The sequence below is a fragment of the Mustelus asterias genome, unplaced genomic scaffold (assembly GCF_964213995.1).
Source record: "Mustelus asterias unplaced genomic scaffold, sMusAst1.hap1.1 HAP1_SCAFFOLD_778, whole genome shotgun sequence".
Classification (NCBI taxonomy): domain Eukaryota; kingdom Metazoa; phylum Chordata; class Chondrichthyes; order Carcharhiniformes; family Triakidae; genus Mustelus; species Mustelus asterias.
In genome coordinates, this window is record NW_027590725.1 from 94,174 (window position 1) to 121,870 (window position 27,697).

At 43.4% G+C, this 27,697-nt stretch overlaps 1 protein-coding gene across 2 annotated transcripts; it reads right to left on the reverse strand.

Annotated features, from left to right (window-relative positions):
• Positions 1–2,198: 2,198 nt before the first annotated feature.
• LOC144487408 (uncharacterized) lies at positions 2,199–8,150 on the reverse strand. 2 transcript variants are annotated; one of them, XM_078205498.1, is made up of 3 exons: positions 6,563–8,017; positions 2,425–2,505; positions 2,199–2,335 (listed from the first exon to the last, which is right to left on the reverse strand). In XM_078205498.1, the coding sequence occupies exons 1-3, from the start codon at positions 6,836–6,838 to the stop codon at positions 2,270–2,272; spliced, it is 423 nt and encodes a 140-aa protein (XP_078061624.1). In that variant the 5' UTR covers positions 6,839–8,017; the 3' UTR covers positions 2,199–2,269. The 2 variants fall into 2 exon arrangements, with proteins under 2 accessions (XP_078061624.1, XP_078061625.1); XM_078205499.1 differs by having other exon boundaries at positions 2,206–2,335; positions 2,430–2,505; positions 6,563–8,150.
• Positions 8,151–27,697: the final 19,547 nt, after the last annotated feature.

Sequence of the window (27,697 nt, forward strand, 5' to 3'; positions counted from 1 at the left end):
TTTGAGCTTTTTGAAGATGTGACTGGACACTTAGACGGGGGAAGAGCGGTAGAAGTGGTTTATATGGATTTCAGTAAGGCGTTTGATAAGGTGCCTCATGCAAGGCTTATGGAGAAAGTGAAGGGGCATGGGATACAAGGGGACGTTGCTTTGTGGATTCAGAACTGGCTTGCCCACAGAAGGCAAAGCGTGGTTGTAGATGGGTCTTTTTCAGAGTGGAGATCGATCACCAGTGGGGTGCCCCAGGGATCTGTTAAGGGACCCTTGCTCTTTGTGATTTTTATAAATGGCCTGGATGAGGAAGTGGAAGTGGGTTGGCAAGTTTGCTGATGACACAAAGGTTGGAGGTGTTGTGGATAGTGCAGAGAGATGCCAGCAGTTGCAACGACACATAGATAAGATGCAAGACTGGGCGGAGAAGTGGCAGATGGACTTCAACCCAGATAAGTGTGTGGTGGTTCATTTTGGCAGGTCGAATAGGATGGAAGAATATATTAAGGGTAAGACGCTTGGCAGTGTGGAAGAACAGGGGGATCTTGGGGTCTGGGTTCATAGGACGCTCAAAGCGGCGTCGCAGGTAGAGGCTGTGGTTAAGAAGGCGTATGGAATACTGGCCTTCATCAAGAGGAATTGAGTTTAGAAATCGGGAGATAATGCTGCAGCTGTATAGGATCCTGGTCAGACCCCACCTGGAGTACTGTGCCCAGTTCTGGTCGCCTCATTACAGAGAGGATGTGGAAGCCATAGAACGGGTGCAGAGGAGATTTACGAGGATGTTGCCGGGATTAAGTGGTATGCCTTATGAGGATAGGTTGAGAGAGCTAGGTCTATTCTCCTTGGAGAGGCAAAGGATGAGAGGTGACCTGATAGAGGTGTATAAGATGTTGAGAGGTATTGATAGAGTGGATTCTCACAGGCTTTTACCCAGTGCTGAAATGGTTGTCACGAGAGGCCACAGGTTTAGGGTGCTGGGGAGTAGGTATAGAGGAGATGTTAGGGGTAAGTTTTTCACTCAGAGGGTGGTGGGTGCGTGGAATCGGCTGCCGGTAGTGGTGGTGAAAGCGGATTCGATTGAGTCTTTCAAGAGACTTTTGGATAGGTTCATGGAGGTTAGTAAGATAGAGGGATATAGATGAGCCTCGAAGGTAAGGAAATTGTTCGGCGCAACTTGTGGGCTGAAGGGCCTGTTTGTGCTGTAGCTTTTCTATGTTCTATAAATCCCCAGGACCGCACAGGGTATTCCCTCGGACCTTCAACGAGACTAGTGTTGAAATTGCAGGGGCCCTGGCAGATATATTTAAAATGTCGGTATCCACGGGTGAGGTGCCGGATGATTGGAGAATAGCTCATGTTGTTCCGTTCTTTAAAAAAGGATCAAAAAGTAATGCGGGAAATTATAGGCCGGTAAGTTTGACGTCAGTAGTAGGTAAATTATTGGAAGGAGTATTAAGAGATAGGATCTACAAATATTTGGATAGACAGGGACTTATTAGGGAAAGTCAACATGGCTTTGTGCGCGGTAGGTCATGTTTAACCAATCTATTAGAGTTTTTCAAGGAGACTACGAGGAAAGTAGATGAAGGGAAGGCAGTGGATGTCGTCGACATGGACTTCAGTAAGGCCTTTGACAAGGCCCCGCATGGGAGTTTAGTCAGGAAGGTTCAGTCGCGAGGGATACATGGAGAGGTAGTAAATTGGATTAGACATTGGCTCAATGGAAGAACACAGTAAGGAGTCTAACATCACCAGGTTAAAGTCCAACAGGTTTATTTGGTAGCAAACGCCACTAGCTTTCGGAGCGCTGCTCCTTCGTCAGGTGAGTGGGAGTGAGTGGAACAGTTTATGACAATAATCTTCATCGTAGCACATTCTGCCTGGGCAAGCACCATCCAGGGTGGAGCTTGAGTTCCAGGTCACCTGACCCATTCTCTTAAAGGGGCATGATCCAGCATATATATCAACCCCCACTCTCCTCACATAATTATGATTACGAGGGACCATGTAGGCAGACTACAAGTTGGATTTAACAACCCCCATCATCAACGTCCCCTTGCAAATTTGTCAGCAAGAGTGTAAAATTCCACCCTATGTGAAATTTAAAGTTGCTGGTATGTGAATGTTTCAAGACTGACTGTCACTATTTCGCATTCACAATCTCTTTTCAAATTATTTTTGCAATGATCTACAAGGCGATCAGGAATGATTCACTTTGCCATTTTGATGTTTATTGAAGCAAGTGAAATGTTACACGTGATGATATGAAATCATATCAGCAGGCAAAAAGATATTCATTTACTTCATCGATGTCCTGTCTTGTGAAATCCTGCTGATGAACCTGCAATTCAAGAAAACAATTTTCCATGTTATTAGGATTTCACTCTGGCAAGTAATAAATGGCTATTAAAAACTGAATATTACACATACATTACCCGTTTCACGTTTTCTTGTTTTATTCTTCCTCGTGTACTGTGTGAAATACCACTGGACTCTCACATCGGTAATAGACTAAAACAGAAAAATATAAATTAAGTATGAACTCAAATCTATGATGCAATCTGTATCTGTTATCAAGTTCTGTGCCATTCAAAATAATGTACAGTCTGCATGACTTGGTTTCTAAAGGTGCTATAGTTTTCATTCATGTTATTGATGCCATCAAATTAATTCTGTTCGACATTACATTCAATGGCTTAAAGAGAGGTTAAGGGGTTAAGGTGCAAACACTATAAGATATGGTGCAAGTAATTACTCAATCGTCTTTCGGATGAGATGTTAAACTGAGATGTATTGATTCAATACAATTCAGTGATGTTATCTGCGACCTTTCTCGAAAGTAAGGCTCAAGAATACAACATCAGTACATGCATATAGTCATTGGGGGCATTTTTTATTATCCTGAAAGTACACTACAGGATAAGAAATAAATTTAGATTGGGTGCCTTAGATCGTAAAATAAATAAAATATGCAGCAATGATACATCAGATTGATAATTTAGAAAGTAAGTCCTGAAGAGTTAGAAATTCATTGACATAATAAAAGAATGCAATGCAGGTGTGGCAATGCCTGCTCCAGTAAATTAACATATGTGGCGTGATAGACTTGCATAGATTCACTCGGACATTGAGTGCTGTAAGAAGTGATGTAACACAAACAAATGTCTCTCCAGAGAGCTAGTGTACCAATAGAGAATAGAATATCTTAGAATGTGAAAATTAGCACTGAAATTCGATGGTAAAAAGAGACAATATGGAAATCATCGGAACTGTGGTTTCCCAAGGCAGAGAATGGTAACATGATCAGTGCCTTTGAGAGAGACCCAGAAGGAGACCCAGTGGTACAGGAGACCTGAAGGTTATAATGAAGAGACAGCAACTAAATACCAAAGAGGGTGGTGTGTGATAAGAAATCTGATACGCATGCCAACTATGAAAGTCATCCTCATCACTTAAGTACTGGTAAGATCAATGTCTACCTATTAGTTGAAGTTATACAGACCTTTATTTAGTTCTTCCTTATTAGTGTAATCATGCATTGATTGTATATGACCTAGAAGTTTAACAGGAGAGATTTTAAACAACTTCAGTGAGTATCCCATATCCCTTAACTCTTTGGTATCCAAGATCTCTCACTTGAATTTACTCAACCAACAATCATCCACAGCCTTCTCAGGTGGAGTTTCTAAAGATACAAACTCTTTGAGTAAATATTTTTCATCTTTGTCCAAAATTGCCATTCCCTTATTCTAAGACTGTGACCTCTTGTTCTATGCTCTCCAGCCAGAGAAACATCTTCCCAGCAATGACCTTTCAAGCCCTTTAAGAATTTTACATGTTTCAATGAGATCAATGTCCTGAGGAGGACACTGGGTTGCAAGGGAGTAGAATAGACAGTATTACAGTTGATAAGGAGGATGTGCAGGATATTCTGGAGGGTCTGAAAATAGATAAATCCCCTGGTCCGGATGGGATTTATCCAAGGATTCTCTGGGAGGCAAGAGAAGTGATTGCAGAGCCTCTGGCTCTGATCTTCAGGTCGTCGTTGGCCTCTGGTATAGTACCAGAAGATTGGAGGTTAGCGAATGTTGTCCCATTGTTTAAGAAGGGGAACAGAGACTTCCCCGGGAATTATAGACCGGTGAGTCTCACTTCTGTTGTCGGCAAGATGTTGGAAAAAATTATAAGGGATAGGATTCATAGTTATTTGGAGAGTAATGAATTGATAGGTGATAGTCAGCATGGTTTTGTGGCAGGTAGGTCGTGCCTTACTAACCTTATTGAGTTTTTTGAGAAAGTGACCAAGGAGGTGGATGGGGGCAAGGCAGTGGACGTGGTATATATGGATTTTAGTAAGGCGTTTGATAAGGTTCACCATGGTAGGCTTCTGCAGAAAATGCAGATGTATGGGATTGGGGGTGATCTAGGAAATTGGATCAGGAATTGGCTAGCGGATAGGAAACAGAGGGTGGTGGTTGATAGTAAATATTCATCATGGAGTGCGGTTACAAGTGGTATACCTCAGGGATCTGTTTTGGGGCCACTGCTGTTTGTAATATTTATTAATGATCTGGATGAGGGTATAGTTGGGTGGATTAGCAAATTTGCTGATGACACCAAAGTCGGTGGTGTGGTAGACAGTGAGGAAGGGTGTCGTAGTTTGCAGGAAGACTTAGACAGGTTGCATAGTTGGGCCGAGAGGTGGCGGATGGAGTTTAATGCGGAGAAGTGTGAGGTAATTCACTTTGGTAGGAATAACAGATGTGTTGAGTATAGGGCTAACGGGAGGACTTTGAATAGTGTGGAGGAGCAGAGGGATCTAGGTGTATGTGTGCATAGATCCCTGAAAGTTGGGAATCAAGTAGATAAGGTTGTTAAGAAGGCATATGGTGTCTTGGCGTTTATTGGTAGGGGGATTGAATTTAGGAGTCGTAGCGTTATGTTGCAACTGTACACAACTCTGGTGCGGCCGCACTTGGAGTACTGTGTGCAGTTCTGGTCCCCACATTACAGGAAGGATGTGGAGGCTTTGGAGAGGGTGCAGAGGAGGTTTACCAGGATGTTGCCTGGTATGGAGGGGAGATCCTATGAGGAGAGGCTGAGGGATTTGGGATTGTTTTCGCTGGAAAGGCGGCGGCTAAGAGGGGATCTTATTGAAACATATAAGATGATTAGAGGTTTAGATAGGGTGGATAGTGATAGCCTTTTTCCTCTGATGGAGAAATCCAGCACGAGGGGGCATGGCTTTAAATTGAGGGGGGGTAGTTATAGAACCGATGTCAGGGGTAGGTTCTTTACCCAGAGGGTGGTGAGGGATTGGAATGCCCTGCCAGCATCAGTAGTAAATGCGCCTAGTTTGGGGGCGTTTAAGAGATCCGTAGATAGGTTCATGGACGAAAAGAAATTGGTTTAGGTTGGAGGGTCACAGTTTTTTTTTAACTGGTCGGTGCAACATCGTGGGCCGAAGGGCCTGTTCTGCGCTGTAATGTTCTATGTTCTATGTTCTATCATCTCTCACTTTTCGAAACTGTAAGGGAATATAGGCTACTTAATCTTTCCTATAGGACAATCCTGATTCCCAGGAATCAGCCGGTCGAATCATCACTGCAATCCCTCTGGGGCAGTATTCCCTTTCTTTGGTAAGGAGACCAAAAGTGTACACAGGACTCCAGGAGAAGGGGTGGGCAATTCTCCCAGCCCGCTGCGCTGCCGAGAGACTCACGTGGAGGCCATTTAGCAGGTTCCCCGCTGGGTGCCATGGCCTCTACGAGTGTCCGGCCGCCAGATTTCCGGACCTCTCAGCTCCACACCAGAAATCGGTGCAAGCTGTATTAGCTATTCTAATGAAGATAGAATAAGACATAGGAGCAGAATTAGGCCACTCGGCCCATCGAGTCTGCTCCGCCATTCAATCATGGCCGATTTTTTTCTCATCCCCATTCTCCTGCCTTTTCCCCATAACCCCGATCCCCTTATTAATCAAGAACCTATCTATCGCTGTCTTAAAGACACTCAATGACCTGACCTCCACAGCCCTCTGCGGCAAAGAGTTCCACAGATTCACCACTCTCTGGCTGAAGAAATTCCTCCTCATCTCTGTTTTTAAAGGGTGTGGCTGTGAACAGTAACTGCTGCCTTTCTCCAGTTATTGTGTTATGGATGTGTCATTCTTACCCTCTGACAGTGCCAATTCCCTTATCTTTCCACTGTGAAGTCACCTCTTCTACACCCCATTGTTTCCCCCAGTCACATAGTTGATGCTAATTTCCCCATCAAAACATTCCTTCAAACAGGTGCCCTTATCAATTCCCTTTTATTATATTCCAATTTCATCTCTTAATCTTAATTTTCCCCAATTCTTAACACTTACAACATAAAGCTATCCATATCATAGTTCCAAATTAGGACAACATAAAATGTCTACCAATTTTAGTTAATTTAGGATGCTCACAACTAAATATCTTAAATTACATTTTACTTATACAAACTTTGAAAGTAAAAAAAATAAGTCAATTGTACATGTTTATATCATTCAACTGTCTGACAAAAACATCATCTTACACTGTACCTTCACAGTCTTCATTTGTTGCAAATGGAGAATCCTCATGCGACAATACTTGCTGACATCCTGGATTATGAGATGTGGAACTTTGTGGGGACCTTTCATCATGTCTACAACTGTGAGAAATTTCTCTTGTTGACATTGGACTTTCTGGTTGGTCACAATATGAGGAGTAAGAGGAACATTTCTCCTTTTGGTCTGTGTCTGACCAACACAGTTCTTCAGTTGGGCTAACAAAAAGAGTGCTTTGGTTACATAACTCAGGTTTTCTCCCTTCTTCATGTTTAAATATTCTTGATCTCTGACAGTCTGGCTTGGAAAATTTACTCTTTGAATTCACCAAAGTTTTATCTGGCTTTGTTTGATTTGAATACCGACTTTGAAAAGTTTTCTTGGACTTTTTCTTCGCAACATGGGTTCTGGAAGTATGGTATGATTTATTGAAGTTTTCATAATAATCATCATAGACTTCCTCATCAGAAACACACAAGTAGTTTCCATCATCAGGATCTTGAGATGTAATCATTATTCTCTCTTGCAAGGTGTCACAAGGTCTTGTAGGTGATCGCTGTGCACAAATTATTTCCGATAGATCAACTTGCACCTTTTCTTCTTCATTCTGATTTTTAACAATAGCTCCTGCAATTATTTTAACATATCCATGTTCTTCACCTTGTTGAATATGACTTTTTGCTTCCTCAGTCAATTGTTCTGAACAGGACACATCATTCCCAATCTCTCTTGCACTTTTCGATGAGGTTTCTTCACAATCAGCAGAAGGAATGAGACGTGGCAATAAAACGGAACCCATGTTTTGTTTCAGATAAATGTTGAAATCCTCCTGCACAGTCATGGGGGATAAAGGTGCATTTGCTCCCATCATTGTTGGACCTAAAGACAGTCCCACAATAGTCACTGGTTTATATGTCAAATCAGCCAATTTCGGATCTGTTGTCCAAGTTGAAGAGCCCACAGTTTTCATGCATTTTGGCCTATAACTGGGTGAGGCTATGGAACACTCTAATTCAAGACAATCATCACTCCATTTACTCTTTCGGTTTTGTTTTTTGAATCTTCTATAAGGGGTATTTAGCTTCAGCAAACGTTTACTTGTGTAAGAACATCTGTGCACTGATTGCAGTTCCAAAGATTGCTTTGTCATATCTGTATCCACTTCATCTTTAGGTTCCAAGTTTGGATTGACTGGAAATGTTTCCATGCTATTTACACTGCCTTTACCATCTTTACAATTTGGTGAAGAAACTGTGCTTGCACATAACCTCTGTTTAGCAGATACATCTGTATCAATTTTGCTCAGTTCAGATCTATTCAGTGCTCTTGTACTTCCTTCTCCAGTCTGTACCAGTGGCATGAAATCCTTTACTGATGGAAAAGGAGTTATAAAGCTCTTAAATGAGGCCTGGATAATATTGGGAAGACCCTGTCTGTGATTTATGATCCGGTTGTTTGTATTTATTTCCAATGCTTCCTTAAATTCCTCACTTAGGAATATTAGCTCATTTACAGAAACAGCAATATCAATATCAAGATACTGGCTAAATTGGGACAGAACCAGTTTTGGAGGTGATGGAATGAACTTGTCTATTGATCTTTGGATATGCAATGGTATGCCCCAATGGGATTGAAATCTTTTTGCTGTGATGTGCCATTCCAGGATTTCAATGGTTTCAGTAGACTGAAAGGCTAATTCCATACCTATATACTCTATTTTACCTTCACTTGGTTTGATTGCTGGAAGCAAAGATGGTGCTTTAGGAATCATCATTTCTACTGACTTGTCAAATGTAGTTGCAATGCCCCAAAGGTTATTAATCTGTTTGTGCTTTAAGTTTGTACCTAAGTGATGAATGATATCCTGTTCAGCAAACAGAATATATGGTAATCTTGTTCTCTTAAATCCTTCAACATGTGTTCTCAGCTTTGGTAATGATTTCTTCAATGCTGGAGGATAACTTTGTTTGTACAATTCCTTCACCAGTTCAGGAAGACAATCCAGTTTAATAGATAGACTTTGTTTTATCACACACATATTTAACTTATTACTACATTCTGGTACAAGTTCAGTAAGAGTAGACTTCCTCCTTTCTCTCTTTTTCATTTGGACACTTCCCTTCAAACTTCCATAGTATGAAGTATTATTTTGTTCTTTGTTCAGAAGAGATGTGCACGAAGAAGAAACTGTTTTATCAGCATTTGATAAGCCTTTCTTTCTGGACTTCATTCTATGCTGTTTTTTAATTTTAAATTGTTCTACAAAATCCCTTATAGGTGGAGGAGGTGCCATAAATTCATTTAAAGATGCCTCAACAAGCCTGGGAATGCCCCATATGTGATTTACAATCCTTTTCTTTATATTAACTTCTAGTGCCTTTTTCAGCTGATCATTCATGAATTCTAACTCGATTGGAACAATAACTATTTCAACATGAAACCCTGGATTGAGCCGGGCTAAAATCAGCTTCGGAGCAGGTGGAATAAATGCTTCTGCTGATCTTTGAACATGTGATGGGAAACCCCAAGGACACTGAAGCTTTTTCTGCAAAATATGCCATTCTAGAAAGTTGCTGGTTTCATCAGAAAAAGAAGTTTGTCCAGGTACAGATTTAATTTGAAATCTACTAGCCTTAATTGATGGAGGAATGGGTGGTCCCTTGGGAATCATCATTTCTACTGACTTTTCATACTGTGTTTCAAGTCCCCAGAGATATAAAAGTTGCCTGTGCTTCAAGTTCATTTCTATCTGATCAATATCATCTTGTTCAGTAAAAGGTATATACCTGATTCTTGATTTTTTAAATCCCTTCCCAGGTGCAATAAGCTTTGGTAAAGATTTCTTTGACACTGAAGGATAGGTACATTTGTAGAACTCTTCTACCAGTTTAGGCAAGCATGCAGTTTTAATTTCCAGACACTGCCTTAGCACACTCATATCAAGGTTTTTGTCAGACTTTAATCTAAGGATAACACTGGCAGCTATCTCTTTCACTTTATTTATGTGCATTTCGTCTGTTCCAAATTGTGAACCTAAATTTCCTCCTTTCAGTCGCAAGGTTGTGCCCCGAGAAAATATTTCATAACTTCTACCCAAATTGGCACTATTGAATACTGTGCTGCTTTCTTTAACATTTTCTGATTGTTGGACGAAGCTTTCATCATATGGAGTAGGACCCATAAACTGCTTTAAAGATGAGTTAATAACTTTTGGAAGACCCCAATTTTGATTTATGATCCTTTTCTTTATATTTTGATTCAGGGTTTGCCTATGTTCGTCAGTAACAAATGCCGGTTCAAAAGGAGCAACAGCTATTGCACTATCAAGCTGGGAATTTAACTGGGTTAGAATAAGTTTTGGAGCAGGTGGAATTAAGACTTCTAGCGATCTTTGAATGTGCAAAGGTAAGCCCCAATTGTACTGAAGTTTCTTCTGTGTTATGTGCAGTTCGAGCTTGTCTCTTATTTTCTTGTAAAGGAAGTTGTTTTCCATACCCACAGGCTCTATTTGAGCTCCACTGGCTTTGATTATTGGAGGCAATGCTGGTACCACTGGAATCATCATTTCCAATGATCCTTTATAGGGAGTTGGAAATCCCAACTGATGTGTAATCTGTTTGTGCATTAAATTCAATTCCAAACGATCAATTGTTTTTTGTTCAATAAAAGGCATATATGTTGATCTTTGTTTTTTAAAACCTATGCCAGGTAAAATAGCTTTAGGCAAAATCTTCTTTGATGTCTGAGCATTGAGAGCACTGTAGGCATTCATTACCAGTTCAGGTAGGTGCTCTGTTTTAATTTCTAAACACTGCTTTATTAAGCAGAAATCTATAGAACCTCTACATGTAACGCCGTGATTATCAGAAGAAAATACCTCGATATTTTTTTCCACTTCTGTGCTTTTTTGATACTTTGATAAAGGCAATTTTCTTAATTGGATAATACTGTCTGAAGTAGGCACAATGAAAATGGGCATTGCCGCATCTTGTGGCTGTAGAATTAAATCTTCTGTTTTTGGGACAACAGGTATAAAATTCTTTACAGATAACTGAATGATCTTCGGAATGTCGCATGTGCAACTTATAATTCTTTTTCTTGTATTCCTTTCTAGTATTTTCCGGTGTCCATTACTAAGGAAGGGCCGTTCAACCGGCACACAGATCTTCACCAAAAAAACCTCTTGTTTTAACTGTGATGGAATTAATTTTGGGGCAGGTGGAATAAAGTTTTCTTGTGATCTTCGAACATGGAGTGGAAAATCCCAGTTGTGCTGAAGTTTCTTCTGTGTTATGTGCCATTCTATTAAGTCCTTAGTTTTATTGTCAATGAAGGTTGTTTCCTGACCCACAAATTCTATTTGGACTCCATTTGCTTTGATCACTGGAGGCTCCGGTGGTACTTTTGGAATCATAATTGCCATCGATTGTTCATATTGGGTTGTATATCCCCAGAGATGGGTAAGCAATTTGTGCTTTAAGTTCAGTTCTAAATGATTAACAGCATCCTGTTCAATAAAAGATATGTATGACAATCTTGGCTTACTAAATCTTTTGCCAGGGGCAACTGGTTTTGAAAAAGGCTTTTTTGACATTGAAGGTGTGGTGAACCATCGTTGGTTACCACTGTGGGTTATTCCTATGTTACTGTTGGGTTAGGGGGTTGCCACAGTGGGGGTTGTATAATGGTGTTGGGTTAGGGTGTTTACCTGTGGTAGATGTTGTTATGGCACATCCCGGTCGGGCCCCGCCTCCTGGGGAGAGGTATAAGACCCTCTGCTCCGGCGGGACCCCTCCAGTCTGAACTGGTGTACTCGTGTTAGTTAGTTCCATTGTTTGCTAATAAAACCCTTCAATAGCTGAAGCCTTGTTCCACGTGCTTGATTGTCGCGCATCAATTTTATTAGCAAACATAAAACTCTCAACAGTAAAAAGGGAGTATGGAACAAATATTAAAACCAGAGCGTCTGGCGCTGGACCCACGTGCGGTCGGTGCCGCTAACACCTTCGACCACTGGTGGAAGTGTTTCGAAGACTACCTGGCAGCCTCTGCAGCTGTTACTACAGACGACGACAAACTCCAGGTCCTCCACGCGAGGGTAAGCGACACGATTTATCTTGCGATTCGTGCGGCCACCACTTACCCGAGGGCCATCGAGCTCTTGAAGAAACGATACACGAGACCACCCAACGAGATCCACGCTCGTTACCTCTTCGCTACACGACGTCGGCAGTCGGGCGAAACCATGGAGGACTACGCCAATGAGCTCTTGCAGCTTGCCAGGGGTTGCGACTGTAAAGATGTGTCAGCAGAGCAATATATGTACGACCTCGCCCGAGATGCGTTCATAGCAGGGGTAGGGTCCTCGTACATCCGGCTTAAGTTATTAGAGAAAGGGAACCTCAACTTGACCCAAGCGATGGAGATGGCTGAGATGCTGGAGGCAGCGTCGAAAAGCTTGGCTCTGTACCCCGAAGACCACGTGGAGACAACGTGGCAAGAGCAAGCACAAATCTCTCCTCGCCCCACGGGCTCGCGCTCCCATATCGATCCGACGACGGCGGCAGCTCCAGGCGGCCAGCGATGGTATTTTTGCGGCGGGGCCAAGCATTCACGGCAACAGTGTCCTGCAAAAACGGCGATCTGCAGCCAGTGTGGTAAAAAGGGCCACTATGCTAAAGTTTGCAGGTCAAAGCCCAAAAACGGCAGTGCAGCCTGTGACCCTCCGGAGCGGAGACAATCTCCTTCGGCGTCGCAGTACCCACGAGGTCCGACCACGTGCGAATCCAGGACGGCGCCATCGTGGCTGACGGAGGAGGAGGAAGACCACCAGGAGTCGCTACGTTTGGCGCCCTCACCCACGTGCGATTCATGGGGGCGGCCATCATGGTCAACGACGACTAGGAGCGACCAGCAGGGGTCCTCAGTATCAACCTCGGCTGCATGCAGTGACGCCCAGGGGCCAACGGTGGCGTCGATCTCTCTGGACCAGACAAAGCACCACAGGCTTGATAATTCCATGATGAACATCCTTCTGGTAGTGTGGCGACCAGAACTGGATGCAGTATTCCAAATGCGGCCGAACCAACGTTCTATACATCTGCAACATCAGACCCCAACTTTTATACTCTATGCCCCGTCCTATAAAGGCAAGCATGCCATATGCCTTCTTCACCACCTTCTCCACCTGTGACGTCACCTTCAAAGATCTGTGGACTTGCACACCCAGGTCCCTCTGCGTCTCTACACCCTTTATGGTTCTTCCATTTATCGTGTAGCTCCTCCCTACATTATTCCCACCAAAATGCATCACTTCGCATTCATCAGGATTGAACTCCATCTGCCATTTCCTTGCCCAAATTTCCAGCCTATCTATATCCTTCTGTAGCCTCTGACAATGTTCCTCACTATCTGCAAGTCCTGCCAGTTTTGTGTCGTCCGCAAACTTACTGATCACCCCAGTTACTCCTTCTTCCAGATCATTTATATAAATCACAAACAGCAGAGGTCCCAATACAGAGCCCTGCGGTACACCACTAGTCACAGGCCTCCAGCCGGAAAAAGACCCTTCCACTACCACCCTCTGTCTTCTGTGACCAAGCCAGTTCTCCACCCATCTAGCCACCTCCCCCTTTATCCCATGAGATCCAACCTTTTTCACTAGCCTACCATGAGGGACTTTGTCAAATGCTTTACTAAAGTCCATATAGACAACATCCACGGCCCTTCCTTCGTCAACCATTTTGGTCACTTCTTCAAAAAACACCACCAGGTTCGTGAGGCATGACCTCCCTCTCACAAAACCATGTTGACTATCGTTAATGAGTTTATTCCTTTCTAAATGCGCATACATCCTATCTTTAAGAATCTTCTCCAACAACTTCCCCACCACGGACGTCAAGCTCACCGGCCTATAATTACCCGGGTTATCCTTCCTACCCTTCTTAAATAACGGGACCACATTGGCTATCCTCCAATCCTCTGGGACCTCACCTGTGTCCAGTGACGAGACAAAGATTTGCGTCAGAGGCCCAACTATTTCACCTCTCGTCTCCCTGAGCAGCCTTGGATAGATTCCATCAGGCCCTGGGGATTTGTCAGTCTTTATATTCTCTAACAAACCTAACACTTCCTCCTTTGTAATGGAGATTTTCTCCAACGGTTCAACACTCCCCTCCGAGACACTCCCAGTCAACACATCCCTCTCCTTAGTGAATACCGACGCAAAGTATTCATTTAGGATCTCCCCTACCTCTTTGGGCTCCAAGCATAAGTCCCCACTTTTGTCCCTGAGAGGTCCGATTTTTTCCCTTACAACCCTTTTGTTCCTAACGTATGAATAAAATGCCTTGGGATTCTCCTTAATCCTGTCTGCCAAGAACATTTCGTGACCCCTTTTTGCTCTTCTAATTCCCCGTTTGAGTATTTTCCTACTTTCATTATACTCCTCCAGAGCTCCCTCCGTTTTTAGCTGCTTGGACCGAACATACGCCTCTCTTTTCCTTTTGACCAATCCCTCAATTTCCCTGGTTATCCACGGTTCTCTAATCCTACCCTTCCTATCCTTCTTTTTTACAGGCACATGCTTGTCCTGTAGCCCTAACAACCGTTCCTTAAAAGACTGCCACATACCAGATGTGGATTTACCCTCAAACAGCCTCTCCCAGTCAAGAGCTGCCAATTTCTGCCTGATCCCAATAAAGTTAGCCTTCCCCCAATCCAACACCTTACCCTTGGGACACCACTCATCCTTTTCCATCACTATCCTAAAGCTAACAGAATTGTGGTCACTATTTGCCACATGTTCCCCGACCAAAACTTTGAAGACCTGACCGGGCTCATTCCCCAGCACCAGGTCCAGTATAGCCCCCTCTCTAGTTGGGCTGTCCACATATTGTTCCAACGAACCCTCCTGTACACATTTTACAAATGCCTCACCATCCAGAGTCCCTGCCCTCAGCGATTTCCAGTCTATACCAGGGAAATTGAAGTCTCCCACTACAACAACCCTATATTTCCTGTACCTATCCAGTATCTCCTGACATATCCATTCTTCCACTTCCCTTGGGCTGTTGGGGGGCCTGTAGTACACCCCCAACATAGTGACTGCGCCTTTCCTGTTTCTAAGCTCCACCCAGAGTGACTCGCTACACGACTCCTCCGAATTGTCCTCCTTCTGCACCGCTGTAATATGCTCTCCAACCAATACCGCTACTCCCCCACCTCTTTTGGCCCCTCCTCTGTCTCGCCTAAAACACTTGTACCCTGGAATATTCAGCTGCCAGTCCTGTCCCTCTTTCAACCAAGTCTCCGTCACCGCAACCACATCCAAATTCCTCGTGCGCATTAAGGCCCCAAGTTCGTCTGTTTTACCTGCTACGCTCCTTGCATTGAAGTATAAGCACTCCAGACCCCCAGGCTCAGTGAGGTCGTCCTCCCCCAGAGTGCTCTTCTACTTTGCCAGCATTGTCCCAGCCCCAAGCTCGTCCCCAGCCACCACACTTATAGACCAAATAGTTTGATCCCCACCCCCCTGCCACACTAGTTTAAACCCCCCCGAACTGCATTAGCAAAGCTCCCAGCCAGGATATTTGTGCCCTTCCAACTTAGTTGTGACCCCTCCCTCTTGTACAGGTGCCATCCTCTCCTGAAAACCTCCCATTGGTCTATGAAAATAAAGCCCTCCCTCCTGGACCAGTCCTTTAGCCAGGCATTCATTTGAACCAACTCCCTATTCTTATCCTCACTGGCACGAGGCATTGGGAGCAGCCCAGAGATGGCCACCCTAGTGACCCTACTTTTTAACCTATTTCCCAACTCCCTGAATTGCTCCCTTAGGACCCCCCTACTCTTCCTATCTACGTCATTTCCACCAATGTGTATAATGACATCCGTTTCTTTATCTTCCCCTTTTAAAATGCCTCCTATCCGCTCGGAGACATCCGTGACCCCAGCACCAGGTAGGCAGACTACCATCCTGGAGTCCCGTTCGCCCCCACAGAATCGCCTGTCTGTCCCTCTAACTGACGCATCCCCCACCACTATCGCTCTCCTAACCCCTCTCTTCCCTTTCTGGGCCACAGAGCCTGACTGTGTGCCAGTGACCTGGTCACTGTGTCTTACCCCTGGAGAGGCACACTCCTCCACACTATCTAAAACAATGTACCTGTTTTGGAGTGGGACAACCACAGGTGACCCTTCTTCTAACTGTCCACTCCCCTCCCCTCTCACACCTGTCACCAAGCCCTTCCTATTTTGAGAGACCGCCACTGGAGACCTCCCTTGTACTTTACCCTTCTGCCCTTTACTCCTCCTAACTGTGACCCACGTGTCATTCTCCCGATGCCCCGGTGTAACTAGTTGCCTATAACTGCTGTCAATTTTTCTCCCATTTTCCCTGACTAGGCTAAGGTCAGCGATCTGCAGCTCCAGTTCCCTAACACGGTCTCTCAAGAGCTGCAGTTCCACGCACCTGGCACATATGTGAACCTCTGGGAAGCTCGGTGTTTGCAGAAACTCCCACATCCCACATCGGAAGCACTGAACTGGCCGATCACTCATACCTGCCCTTATCCTTTATAGGGTTGGGTAAAAAATAACTAGCCTTGCCTTGCCCTTTTAGCCCAAGCCCTGTGAGCCAAAGCCCTTATAATGCACACTCTGCTCCCCACTCACTCCACTGCCCACTCCCGACGCTGCCCGCTGTATAGTGCAGACGGCTTTTTATGCTCCCGACGAACCCCCCAAGTAACTGCCTTTTATACTAAGACTCGACCTCCCAGAATCCCCTTCAGCTGACCTCACTTCCTCAATTCAAAACCCTGAAAAAAGCCCGCGAAATATACTAGGAATACCCTTAAATGAATAAATGAATAATTAAATCACTTCTTAGCTTACTCTCAGCACTCCTGCTAAGACTCTCTCCCCCACTCTCACTCCAGTTAAACAAAGAGATCGAACCCCCCAGGTAACTGCCTTTTATACTAAGACTCAACCTCCCAGAATCCCCTTCAGCTGACCTCACTTCCTCAATTCAAAACCCTGAAAAAAGCCCGCGAAATATACTAGGAATACCCTTAAATGAATAAATGAATAATTAAATCACTTCTTAGCTTACTCTCAGCACTCCTGCTAAGACTCTCTCCCCCACTCTCACTCCAGTTAAACAAAGTGGAGGCTTTGGAGAGAGTACAGAGGAGGTTTACCAGGATGTTGCCTGGTATGGAGGGGCTTGGTTATGAGGAGAGATTGGGGAAACTGGGGTTGTTCTCCTTGGAAAGACGGAGGATGAGGGGAGACTTAATAGAGGTGTATAAAATTATGAAAGGCATAGATAGGGTGAACGGTGGGAAGCTTTTCCCCGGGTCGGTGGTGACGTTCACGAGGGGTCATAGGTTCAAGGTGAAGGGGGGGAGGTTTAACACAGATATCAGAAGGACATATTTCACACAGAGGGTCGTGGGGGCCTGGAATGTGTTGCCGGGCAAGGTGGTGGAGGCGGACACACTGGGAACGTTTAAGACTTATCTAGACAGTTATATGAACGGAGTGGGAATGGAGGGATACAAAAGAGTGGTCTAGTTTGGACCAGGGAGCGGCGCGGGCTAATTGTTCCTGGTTTCTCGTTTCAAGGCTTCATTCTATGATCATCTTGCTGGTGCCAGTACAGAGCGAGACTGCGGATAGTTGGGAACCTGTCTCGGGGGCAGGGAATTCATATGGTGTTCGTGGAAGTGGAAATGACTAGGGTTGGGAAGCATTTTCCGATCGGGGCCATTGTGATCTCCTGGACTCGTTTCGATCGCCTCAGGGGGTCGGAGAGGAATTTCCCAGATTTTTTTTTTTTCCCCATATTGGCCCTGGGGTTTTTCACTCTGGGTTTTCGCCTCTCCCTGGAGATCACATGGTCAGGAATGGGGGGGTGGGGGTAAGTTAATAGGTTGTAATGAACAAAGCATCGTAGCTGTGAGGGACAGCTTGGTGGATAGGATATTGGTATGTAGATAGGCTGGAAAATTGGGCGGGGATCCTGGATTCAGGATTCAATCCTGGACCGGGGAGCGGCGCGGGCTTGGAGGGCCGAAGGGACTGTTCCTGTGCTGTATTGTTCTTTGTTCTTTGTTTGTTTGTAAATGGTCGTACTGTGTATTGTCTGTTTGACAGTGGGAGCACCGAGAGTTTTATTCACCCTGACACTGCAAAAAGGTGTGGACTCCGGGTTCTACCTGCCAAACAGACAATTTCCATGGCATCACGGTCCCGGTCTGTACCGATCCAAGGACGTTGTATGGTAACCCTAGAGGTACAGGGCACAATTTACGAGCGATACAGGCTCCTTGTGTTACCGCACCTTTGTGCGCCAATTCTCCTCGGACTAAATTTTATGGTCCACATGAAGAGTGTGATCCTACAGTACGGTGGGCCACTCCCTTCACTGGCAGTAGGGAATCAGCCGCAGCCTCCAAATTGCCCAAAGCACCCCGCATGCAATCTCTCCACACTAAAAATCACCACACCTTCTTTATTTTAGAATCTGGTACCAGGCTGCAAGCCCATCGCTACTAAGAGTAGGCGTTACAGCGCTGAAGACCGGATCTTTATCAGATCTGAGGTTCAGCGGCTCCTCAAGGAAGGGATCATACAGGCCAGTGCTAGTCCGTGGAGAGCGCAGGTCGTGGTGGTTAAAAGCGGGAACAAACCTCGGATGGTCATCGACTACAGTCAGACCATTAACCGTTATACGCAGCTGGATGCGTATCCTCTCCCGCGCATTTCTGATATGGTCAATCAGATTGCGCAGTACCGGGTGTTCTCTACCATAGACCTTAAGTCTGCCTACCATCAACTCCCCATCCGCCCAGAGGACCGACAATACACGGCTTTTGAGGCGGATGGTCGTCTATACCATTTTCTCAGGGTTCCATTTGGTGTCACCAATGGGGTCTCGGTCTTCCAGCGTGCTATGGACCGAATGGTGGACCAGAACGGGTTGCGGGCTACCTTCCCGTACCTGAATAACGTCACCATCTGCGGCCATGACCAGCAGGACCATGACACGAATCTCCAACACTTTCTGCGCACTGCATCTCGCCTGAATCTGACCTATAACAGGGAGAAGTGCGTATTCCGTACGCGCAGGTTAGCTATCCTTGGATACGTGGTGGAAAACGGGGTCATCGGCCCTGATCCAGACCGTATGCGCCCCCTTACTGAACTTCCCTTGCCCGCTAGCACAAAAGCACTGAGGAGATGCCTCGGCTTCTTTTCGTATTATGCGCAGTGGGTCCCCAACTACGCGGACAAAGCTCGTCCGCTCATCAAGTCCACGACCTTCCCACTCACGCCGGAGGCCCAATTGGCCTTCAAGGCTTTGAAAAGCGACATTGCGAAAGCCACGATGCACGCGGTGGATGAATCCATCCCTTTCCAGGTGGAAAGTGATGCATCTGATTTTGCCCTAGCCGCCACACTAAACCAGGCAGGCAGGCCCGTCGCGTTCTTTTCCCAGACCCTTCAAGGCCCCGGAATTCGGCACTCAGCGGTGGAGAAGGAGGCTCAGGCCATTGTGGAGGCCGTCAGACACTGGCGCCATTACCTGGCGGGGAAGCGATTCACCCTGATCACGGATCAACGATCCGTGGCGTTTATGTTCAGTAACACGCAGAGGGGCAAGATCAAGAACGATAAGATCTTGCGGTGGAGAATTGAGCTCTCCACCTATAATTACGATATTATGTATCGTCCAGGGAAGCTCAATGAGCCCTCGGATGCCCTCTCGCGCGGAACATGCGCCATCATGCAGGAGGACCGCTTGAAGGCCCTCCACAATGACCTGTGCCACCCTGGAGTCACCCGACTCTACCACTTCGTGAAAGCCCAGAACCTGCCCTACTCGGTGGAGGATGTCAGGTCAGTGACAAGAAGCTGTCGGATTTGCGCGGAATGCAAACCGCACTTTTATCGACCGGACCGGGCACAATTGGTCAAGGCCACTCGCCCCTTCGAGAGGCTGAGTGTGGATTTTAAGGGCCCCCTTCCCTCAACGGACCGGAATGTCTATTTTCTCAATATAATAGATGAGTACTCCCGGTTCCCGTTTGTTGTCCCCTGTGCGGACACGTCGACTGCCACAGTGATTAAGGCATTCAGTGATCTTTTTACCCTGTTCGGGTACCCCTGCTACATACATAGCGACAGGGGCTCGTCGTTCATGAGTAACGACTTGAGGCAATTCCTGCTCTCATACGGGATTGCCTCTAGTAGAACCACGAGCTACAACCCTAGGGGTAACGGACAGGTGGAGAGGGAGAATGCTACAGTCTGGAAGGCTGTCCTACTGGCGCTGAAATCCAGGGGCCTTCCAGTCTCCCGTTGGCAGGAGGTCCTTCCAAATGCACTTCATTCCATCCGTTCCCTCCTGTGTACGGCAACCAATGCTACTCCCCACGAGAGGATGTTCTCATTCCCTCGGAAGTCGTCCTCGGGGATCTCCTTACCAGCCTGGTTGACGTACCCAGGACCCGTCCTTCTGCGGCGACATGTGAGGGTCCGCAGGTCCGACCCCTTGGTCGAACCGGTCCAACTCCTCCACGCCAACCCTCAGTATGCCTATGTGGCATATCCTGACGGGCGAGAGGACACAGTCTCCATTCGAGACCTGGCGCCCGCAGGGGACGTAGCAACTCCTGTCGCTCCCATACCTCCTGTCACGAATCCCCTATCACTTATTTCTTCCCCAGACGTGGCGCGGTCAGCACCGGGACCAGTGCATAACAGTTATACTCCCATGTACAGCTTGCCTGAGACTCGGAGATCGGCGCCACCACAGAAGGTTCCAGGATCCCCTGCACCATCGCCTCACCAGGGTCAACCGGCCCAGGAGTCCTCGAGGGGACAGCCGGACGCTGTTTTGGAGAGAACGCCACCGCAAGCACCTGCTCCAGTGTCGCAACCGGTGTTGAGGAGATCACAGCGACGGTGCGGTCCTCCAGACCGTCTGGACTTGTGAATTTTGTACATATGTGACCTGTTTTCGCACCCCGCCGGCCTTTGTTTTTAAAGGAGGGGTGAATGTGGTGAACCATCGTTGGTTACCACTGTGGGTTATTCCTATGTTACTGTTGGGTTAGGGGGTTGCCACTGTGGGGGTTGTATAATGTTGTTGGGTTAGGGTGTTTACCTGTGGTAGATGTTGTTATGGCACATCCCGGTCGGGCCCCGCCTCCTGGGGAGAGGTATAAGACCCTCTGCTCCGGCGGGACCCCTCCAGTCTGAACTGGTGTACTCGTGTTAGTTAGTTCCATTGTTTGCTAATAAAAGCCTTCAATAGCTGAAGCCTTGTTCCACGTGCTTGATTGTCGCGCATCAGAAGGGTAGGTGGCTTTATACATCTCATTCACTATTTCTGGAAGACCACTATTTTTAATTTCAAGGCACTGTTTTATCAAACATATTTCTACCTTGTTCTTACTTTCTTGGTTGAGTATAGGGGAAAGCCGTATCTCTTCTACATTGCAAGGTTTCAGATTACTGCTATATTTCTGACTCTGTTTTGAAGACAGTTTTATTTTCTTCGTCTGTAAAAATGTGTTAATTGAGGCATCTACTTGTACATCTTCCATTTGACTATTGCTGGAAGATATTTTGCTTTTTTCCAACACTTCAGATTGCAGCATAGGAGAAGCTAGGAAATTACTTAAAGATGATTGAATAGCACTGGGGAGGCCCCACTTGTAATTTAGGATTCTTTTTCTTGTATTCAGCTCAAGTCTTTTTCTATGTTCTGAGATTAAGAAAACCATTTCAGGTGAAACAAAAACCAAAGGAAAACCAGGCGGTGGTTTTAGCTCCGAAGGAATTAGCTTTGGAGCAGGTGGAATAAATGTTTCTTGTGATTTCTGAATAAGTAATGGTAATCCCCAATTACCATTTTGAAGTTTCTTCTGTGTAATGTGCCATTCCAGTCTGTCTCTAACTTTATCATCAACGAACCTTGTTTCTTTACCAACAGGGTATACTAGAGCTGTACTTCTCTTGATGATTAGAGGTTCAGATGGACCTTTAGACATCATTATTTCAATTGATTCTTGATAAAGATTTGGAAATTTACATAGATGGGTAATCAGTTTGTGCTTTAAATTCATCTCCAAGTGATTAACAGCATTCTGTTCAATAAATGGTAAACAATGCGGTCTTGGCTTTTTTAGTCCTTTACCAAGTGCTATGAGCTTTGGCAAAGATTGCCTCGATTGCGAAGGATAGCTATTTTTATAAAATTCCTTTAACATTTTAGGTAAGCACCCGGTCTTAATCTCTAGAGACAGCTTTGTTAAACAAATTTCAAGTTTGTCTTTCAATTCTGGTTTGAAGTTCGCAAGTGAAAATTTCTCATCCATTTTTTTAGTTTTCTTGCTTTTGTTATTCTTTTCATATTGTAGCGCTGATGATTTCCCCCTTCTGATTGCTGTCAATGTGTTGTGAAGAAACATTTTGTTTTCTTTATTGCCCACATTAATGTTGCAGCATGCATCTGGAACAGTAGTTATAAACTTATTCAAAGAGGATTGGATAAGATTAGGAAGACCCCATCTGTAATTGATCATCTTTTTCTTTGTATTCATCTCCAATATGTTCTTATGCTCATTACGAAGAAATGGCAGCTCGGGTGAAATAACTACGACTGAAAAAGCAGGCTCTTGTTTTAACTGGGATGGGATTAGCTTTGGAGCAAGTGGAATAAATGCTTCTTCTGATATCTGAACATCTAATGGTAATCCCCAGGTTTTCTGGAGTTTTTTCTGCATAACATATCTTTCAAAGTTGTCTCTCACTTTGCGATCAATGAATGTTGTTTCCCTACCCACTTGTTCTATTTTAGCTCCACTTGACTCGATTGCTGGAGGCATAGGTGGCACTTCAGCGATCATCATTTCCAATGATTTATCATTTAGGGTTACAAGTCCCCAGAGATAGCAAATGCGTTTATGCTTTAGGTTCAGCTCCAAACGATCAACTGCACTCTGCTCAATAAACGCTATATATAATGAACGTGGCTTTTTATATACATCACCAGGTGCAATAATCTTCCTTAATAGCTTCTTTGACATGGAAGGATAATTTTTTTTATAAGATTCTTTTACTATTTCTGGTAAACAATGCATGTTAATTTCTAGACACATTTTTCCGAAGCACATATTAAGTTTATCTGTATACTCTTGTTTGAAGTTGAACAAAATGGCCACTTCAGCTGTTTTGCTCGGTGTTGTGTCTTTGCTACCATCTTTACTTTTGTGCATTTGCGAAGGAATTCTCATCCTACTTCTTCTATCAATATTGCTGGGTTCTGTTTTGTTGGCTTCGACTATTCCTGACTGTAACACTAAATCTTTTCTTGATGTAGAAAGGGCTATGAACTTTCTTAATGAAGACTGAATAAGTATTGGAAGACCCCATTTGTGATTTATTATCTTCTTCTTTGTATTAAGTTCTAATAATTTCCTAAGTCCTTTACTTAGAAATGTCATTTCAGTTGGAGCAACAATTACTTCAAAGCTAAACTGTAGATATAGATGGGATGGAATCAGTTTTGGAGCAGGGGGAATAAAGGTTTCTGCTGACAATTGAATATGCAACGGTAAGCCCCAGTTCTGTTGAAGTTTCTGCTGTGTAATGTGCCATTCTATTCTGCTCCTAACATCATATTCAATGAAAGTGCTTTCCATACCCACAGGTTCTACTTTAGTTTCACTTGCTTTGATTGCAGGAGGCATAGGTGGTCCTTTCGGAATCATCATTTTGATTGATTTATCATATACAGTTTCAAGTCTCCAAAGGTGGATAATCTGCTTGTGCTTTAAGTTCAGCTCTAAATGATCAATAACATCTTGTTCAATAAATGGTAGGCACCATGGTCTTTGTTTTTTGCAACCTTCATTGGAAACAATAAGTTTTGGTAATTCTTTTTTTGCTGCTGTAGGGTAAGTACGTTCATAAAATCCCTGTACAATGTCAGGTAAATTATGTGTTTTAATATCAAGAGTTTGCTTTAATAAACACATATTTAGTTTATCTTTACATTCTGATTTGAGATTGGAAGAATCTGGGAATGCACTTATCTTCTTAAACTTTGCTCTTTTATAAACTTTCTGGCAAAGCAGTGAAGGGAACTTTTCCTTCTTGTGCCCTGCAGTAATTTTTGAATTAAGATCTATGACATTGTGAGTGAATGTTTTACTTCCTTTTATGCTTCCTGACTGTAATGTGTCACTTTGTAGTGATGGCGTTGGAGTAATTAAGTCCTTCAAGGATGTCTGAATAAGATTTGGGAGACCCCATTTTTGATTTATGATCTTTTTCTTTGTATTCATTTCCAATCTATTTCCATCTTCAGCACTTATAATAAGTGGTTCAGTTGATGTCACAATTATATCATGAATACAATGTGGCTTTAGCTCAGAGGAAACCAATTTCGGAGCCGATGGAATAAATGTATCCATTGATTTCTGAATATGTAATGGAAAGCCCCAATTATTCTCTAGTTTTTTTCTCGTAATATGCCATTCCATTTTGTCTCTAACATCATTGTTAATGAAAGATGTTTCCATACCTACAGTTACAATTTGAACTCCATTTGATTTACGTATTGGCGACACATTTGGTCCTTTAGGAACCAGCATTTTGACTGACTTTTCATACAGTGTGTCCTGTGCCCAGAGATGAATAATCTGTTTGTGCTTGAAGTTGAATTCTAAACGATCAACAGACTCCTGTTCGATAAAAGATATATACAACGATCTTGGCTTTTTGAATCCTTCACCAGGTGTAATTAGCCTTGGAAGACATTTCTTTAATTGCACAGGATAGGTATCTTTGTACAAACGTTTTACGAGTTCTAGAACACTGTGCATTTTGATTTGTAGGCTTTGCTTTGTTAAGCATATACATAGTTTATCTTTCTGTGCTGGTTTCAGACCAGCAAAATCATCTATTTTGTTTGATGTCTTGTTATTACTACTTCTTTTAGATTGTGGCAACAAAATCTTTCTTCGAATGCGCAGTGGAAATATGCCTCGAGGAAACAGATCACTCTTTACCTTTTCAATGGGAGTGTTGCTCAATTTTTTCTTGTCTTTAATTATTTCAGTTTGTAGCATGAAGTCCTTCACTGATGGAGCAGGAGCCATAAAATTACTTAAAGATGACATAATGAGCTTGGGTAGGCCTAATTTCTGATTTACAGCTCTCTTCATTAGATTGAACTCCAGTCTTTTTTTTATGTTCATTGTGAAGGAATGTTGGCTCAGGCGGGGCAAAGACAGTCACAAAATTAGGCTGGGGATTTAACTCAGATAATATTAGTTTTGGAGCAGGTGGAATTAAAGCTTCTTGTGATCTCTGAATATGTAGTGGTAAACCCCACTTTTGCTGAAGCTTTTTCTGTGTAATATGCCTTTCAAGGTCTTTTCGAACTTTATCATTGGAGAAATTAATTTCCACGCCCACAGGCTCTATTTGAGCTCCATTCATCTTGAAAGGTGGTGGCATAGGTGGTGCTTTAGGAATCATCATTTCCACTGATTCCTCATACAGAGTTGCAAGTCCCAAAGAATTGGTCATCTGTTTGTGTTTTAAATTAAGTTCTAAGTGATCGATAACATCCTGTTCCATAAAAGATATATACATTGCTCTTGGCTTTTTGAATCCATTTCTGGGTACAATTAGCTGTGGTAATGATGTCTTTGAGGTCGGATAATAGGTGACTTTATAAAACTGCTTCACTCTTTCTGGCAAGCAGTCCATGCGCATTTCTAGACATTGCTTCATCAAGCATACATCCAGTTTATTTTTAACTTTTTGTTTCAGATGAGCAAAGACAAACTGCTCACCTAATTTAGCTGTTTTTGAATTCCTTTTACCTGTTCTGTATTGTACTGAGAACGTCTTTTCTCTTTGTGGTTGTACAAACATTTTCTGTTGAAAGCTCATTTCATTATTCTCTATTTCAATGTTATTGGCTTTTGGTTTCTTTCTTGCCATGTTTTTTGACTCCATAATATCATTCATTGATGGTGCAGAAGCAACAAATTTTCTTAAAGATGACTGAAAAAAATTAGGAAGACCCCACCTTTGATTGATGGTTTTTTTTCTGGTGTTCAGCTCCAACATTTTATTAATTTCAACATCTACAAATGGCAACTCACATAGAGTAATGACCAAAACAGAATCAGCTTTTGGGCTCAGCCGAGATGGAACCAACTTTGGAGCAACTGGAATGAATGCTTCTACTGACTTCTGATAATATGATGGCTTGTCCCAATTGTGTTGAAGTTTCTTTCGAGTAACATGCCATTCAAATTTATCTTTTTTTTTGTGTAATGTGCCACTCTAAAATCAACCTGGCTTTATTAGTAATAAAAGAAGTCTTTACAGCCGTAGGTAGTATTGTAGCGTCAGTTGCCTTGATTACTGGAGGAACAGGTAGTACCTTAGAAATCATCATCCGTAATGACTTTGCATGTAATGTCTCAAGCCCCCAGAGATGGCAAATCCGTTTGTGCTTTAGGTTCAGCTCCAAGCGATCGACTGCCTCCTGCTCAAAAAAAGGTATATAACATGGCCGTAGTTTCTTATTACCTTTGCCAAATGTAATTAATTTTGGTAAATCTTTTCTTGATTCGAAAGGATATGTGACTTTGTACATCTCTTTTACTATATTAGGAAGATAATCCATTTTAATGGCTAAACATTGTTTTGCTATGCACATGAACACTTCTTTAAGTTCTATCTTCTTGAGATCTATGTTTTTCCTCCTACTTTTATTCTTTAGAAATGGCAATTTTGGGGTGTATTGCAGTATCTCCTTATGATGTTCACTGCTGACAGACATTGCTTTTCTTTTTATAATGTCTGAATGGGCAATGAGAACTTTTATTAAACTAAAATCCATGAAATTAATTAACGATCTCTGCACAACATTGGGAAGGAGACCCCGTCTATTATTAATGATCTTTTTCTTCATATTGCAGTCCAACATTTTCTTATGATTATCACTTATAACTGTCAGTTCAGTTAGGACAACAGCTAACTGTGAACAAGGCAGTGGATTTAGCTGGGAAGAAATCAATTTTGGTGCAGGTGGAATGAGTGCATCTCTTGATCTCTGAATTTCTGTTGGTAGACCCCAATTAAACTGAAGTTTTATCTGTATAACGTGCCTTTCCAGATAGTTTCTGACCTTATCTTCAAGGAAAGTAGTTTCTGTACTGGTGGGTTCTATTTTAGTTGCACGTGTCTTAAGTTGTGGAGGTAATGGTGGTGCTTTAGGGATCATTATTTCCAAGGACTTTTCATATGAAGTTGGGAATCCCAACAAACTTGAAATAAGCTTTTGGCTTAAGTTTACCTCCAATCGATCAACGGCATCATGTTCCATAAAAGATATATACAATGGCCTTGACTTTTTATATCCTTTTCCAACTCTAATCAATACTGGTAAACGTTTCTTTGACGTTAGAAAATAGGAATCATTATACGATTCCAATACCGGATTTGGTAAACAATTTAGCTTCATTTCAACCTTTTGTTTTGTTAAGCACATAATTAATTTATTTTCATATTCTGGCCTGAAGCTGGTAACAGCAAATCCCTCTTTTAATTTTTTTGTTTCTCCATTCCTACGATTACGTTCAAGTGACAGAAGCATGCTTTTGCTTTCATTCTGAAGCATGTTTTCCTGATAGGGAATGATTTTAGAAGAATATGATATATCAGTGTTATTGAACACTGAATTATTTCTATCAGTGCTTTTTGATTGTAGCGGTGCAGGAACGTTATAACCATTTAAGGTTTGCTGGACAAACCTGGAGGAACTCCACCTATTACTTGTAATTCTTCTATTCACATTTCTTTCAATTTTTTTATGTTCTGGAGTTACGAATGGTAATTCGGAGGTAATAACTGTATCAATTAGACTTAGCGGTGAAGAAATCAAATTAACTGAAGAAGAAAGGGATGCTTCTGCTGGCTTCTGGAAATCTGTGGATAAATCCCAGTTGTGTTCGAGCTGTCCCTGTGTAACATGCCATTCAAGATTGTCCCTTGTTTTGTCATCAATGAAAACTGATTCCACAC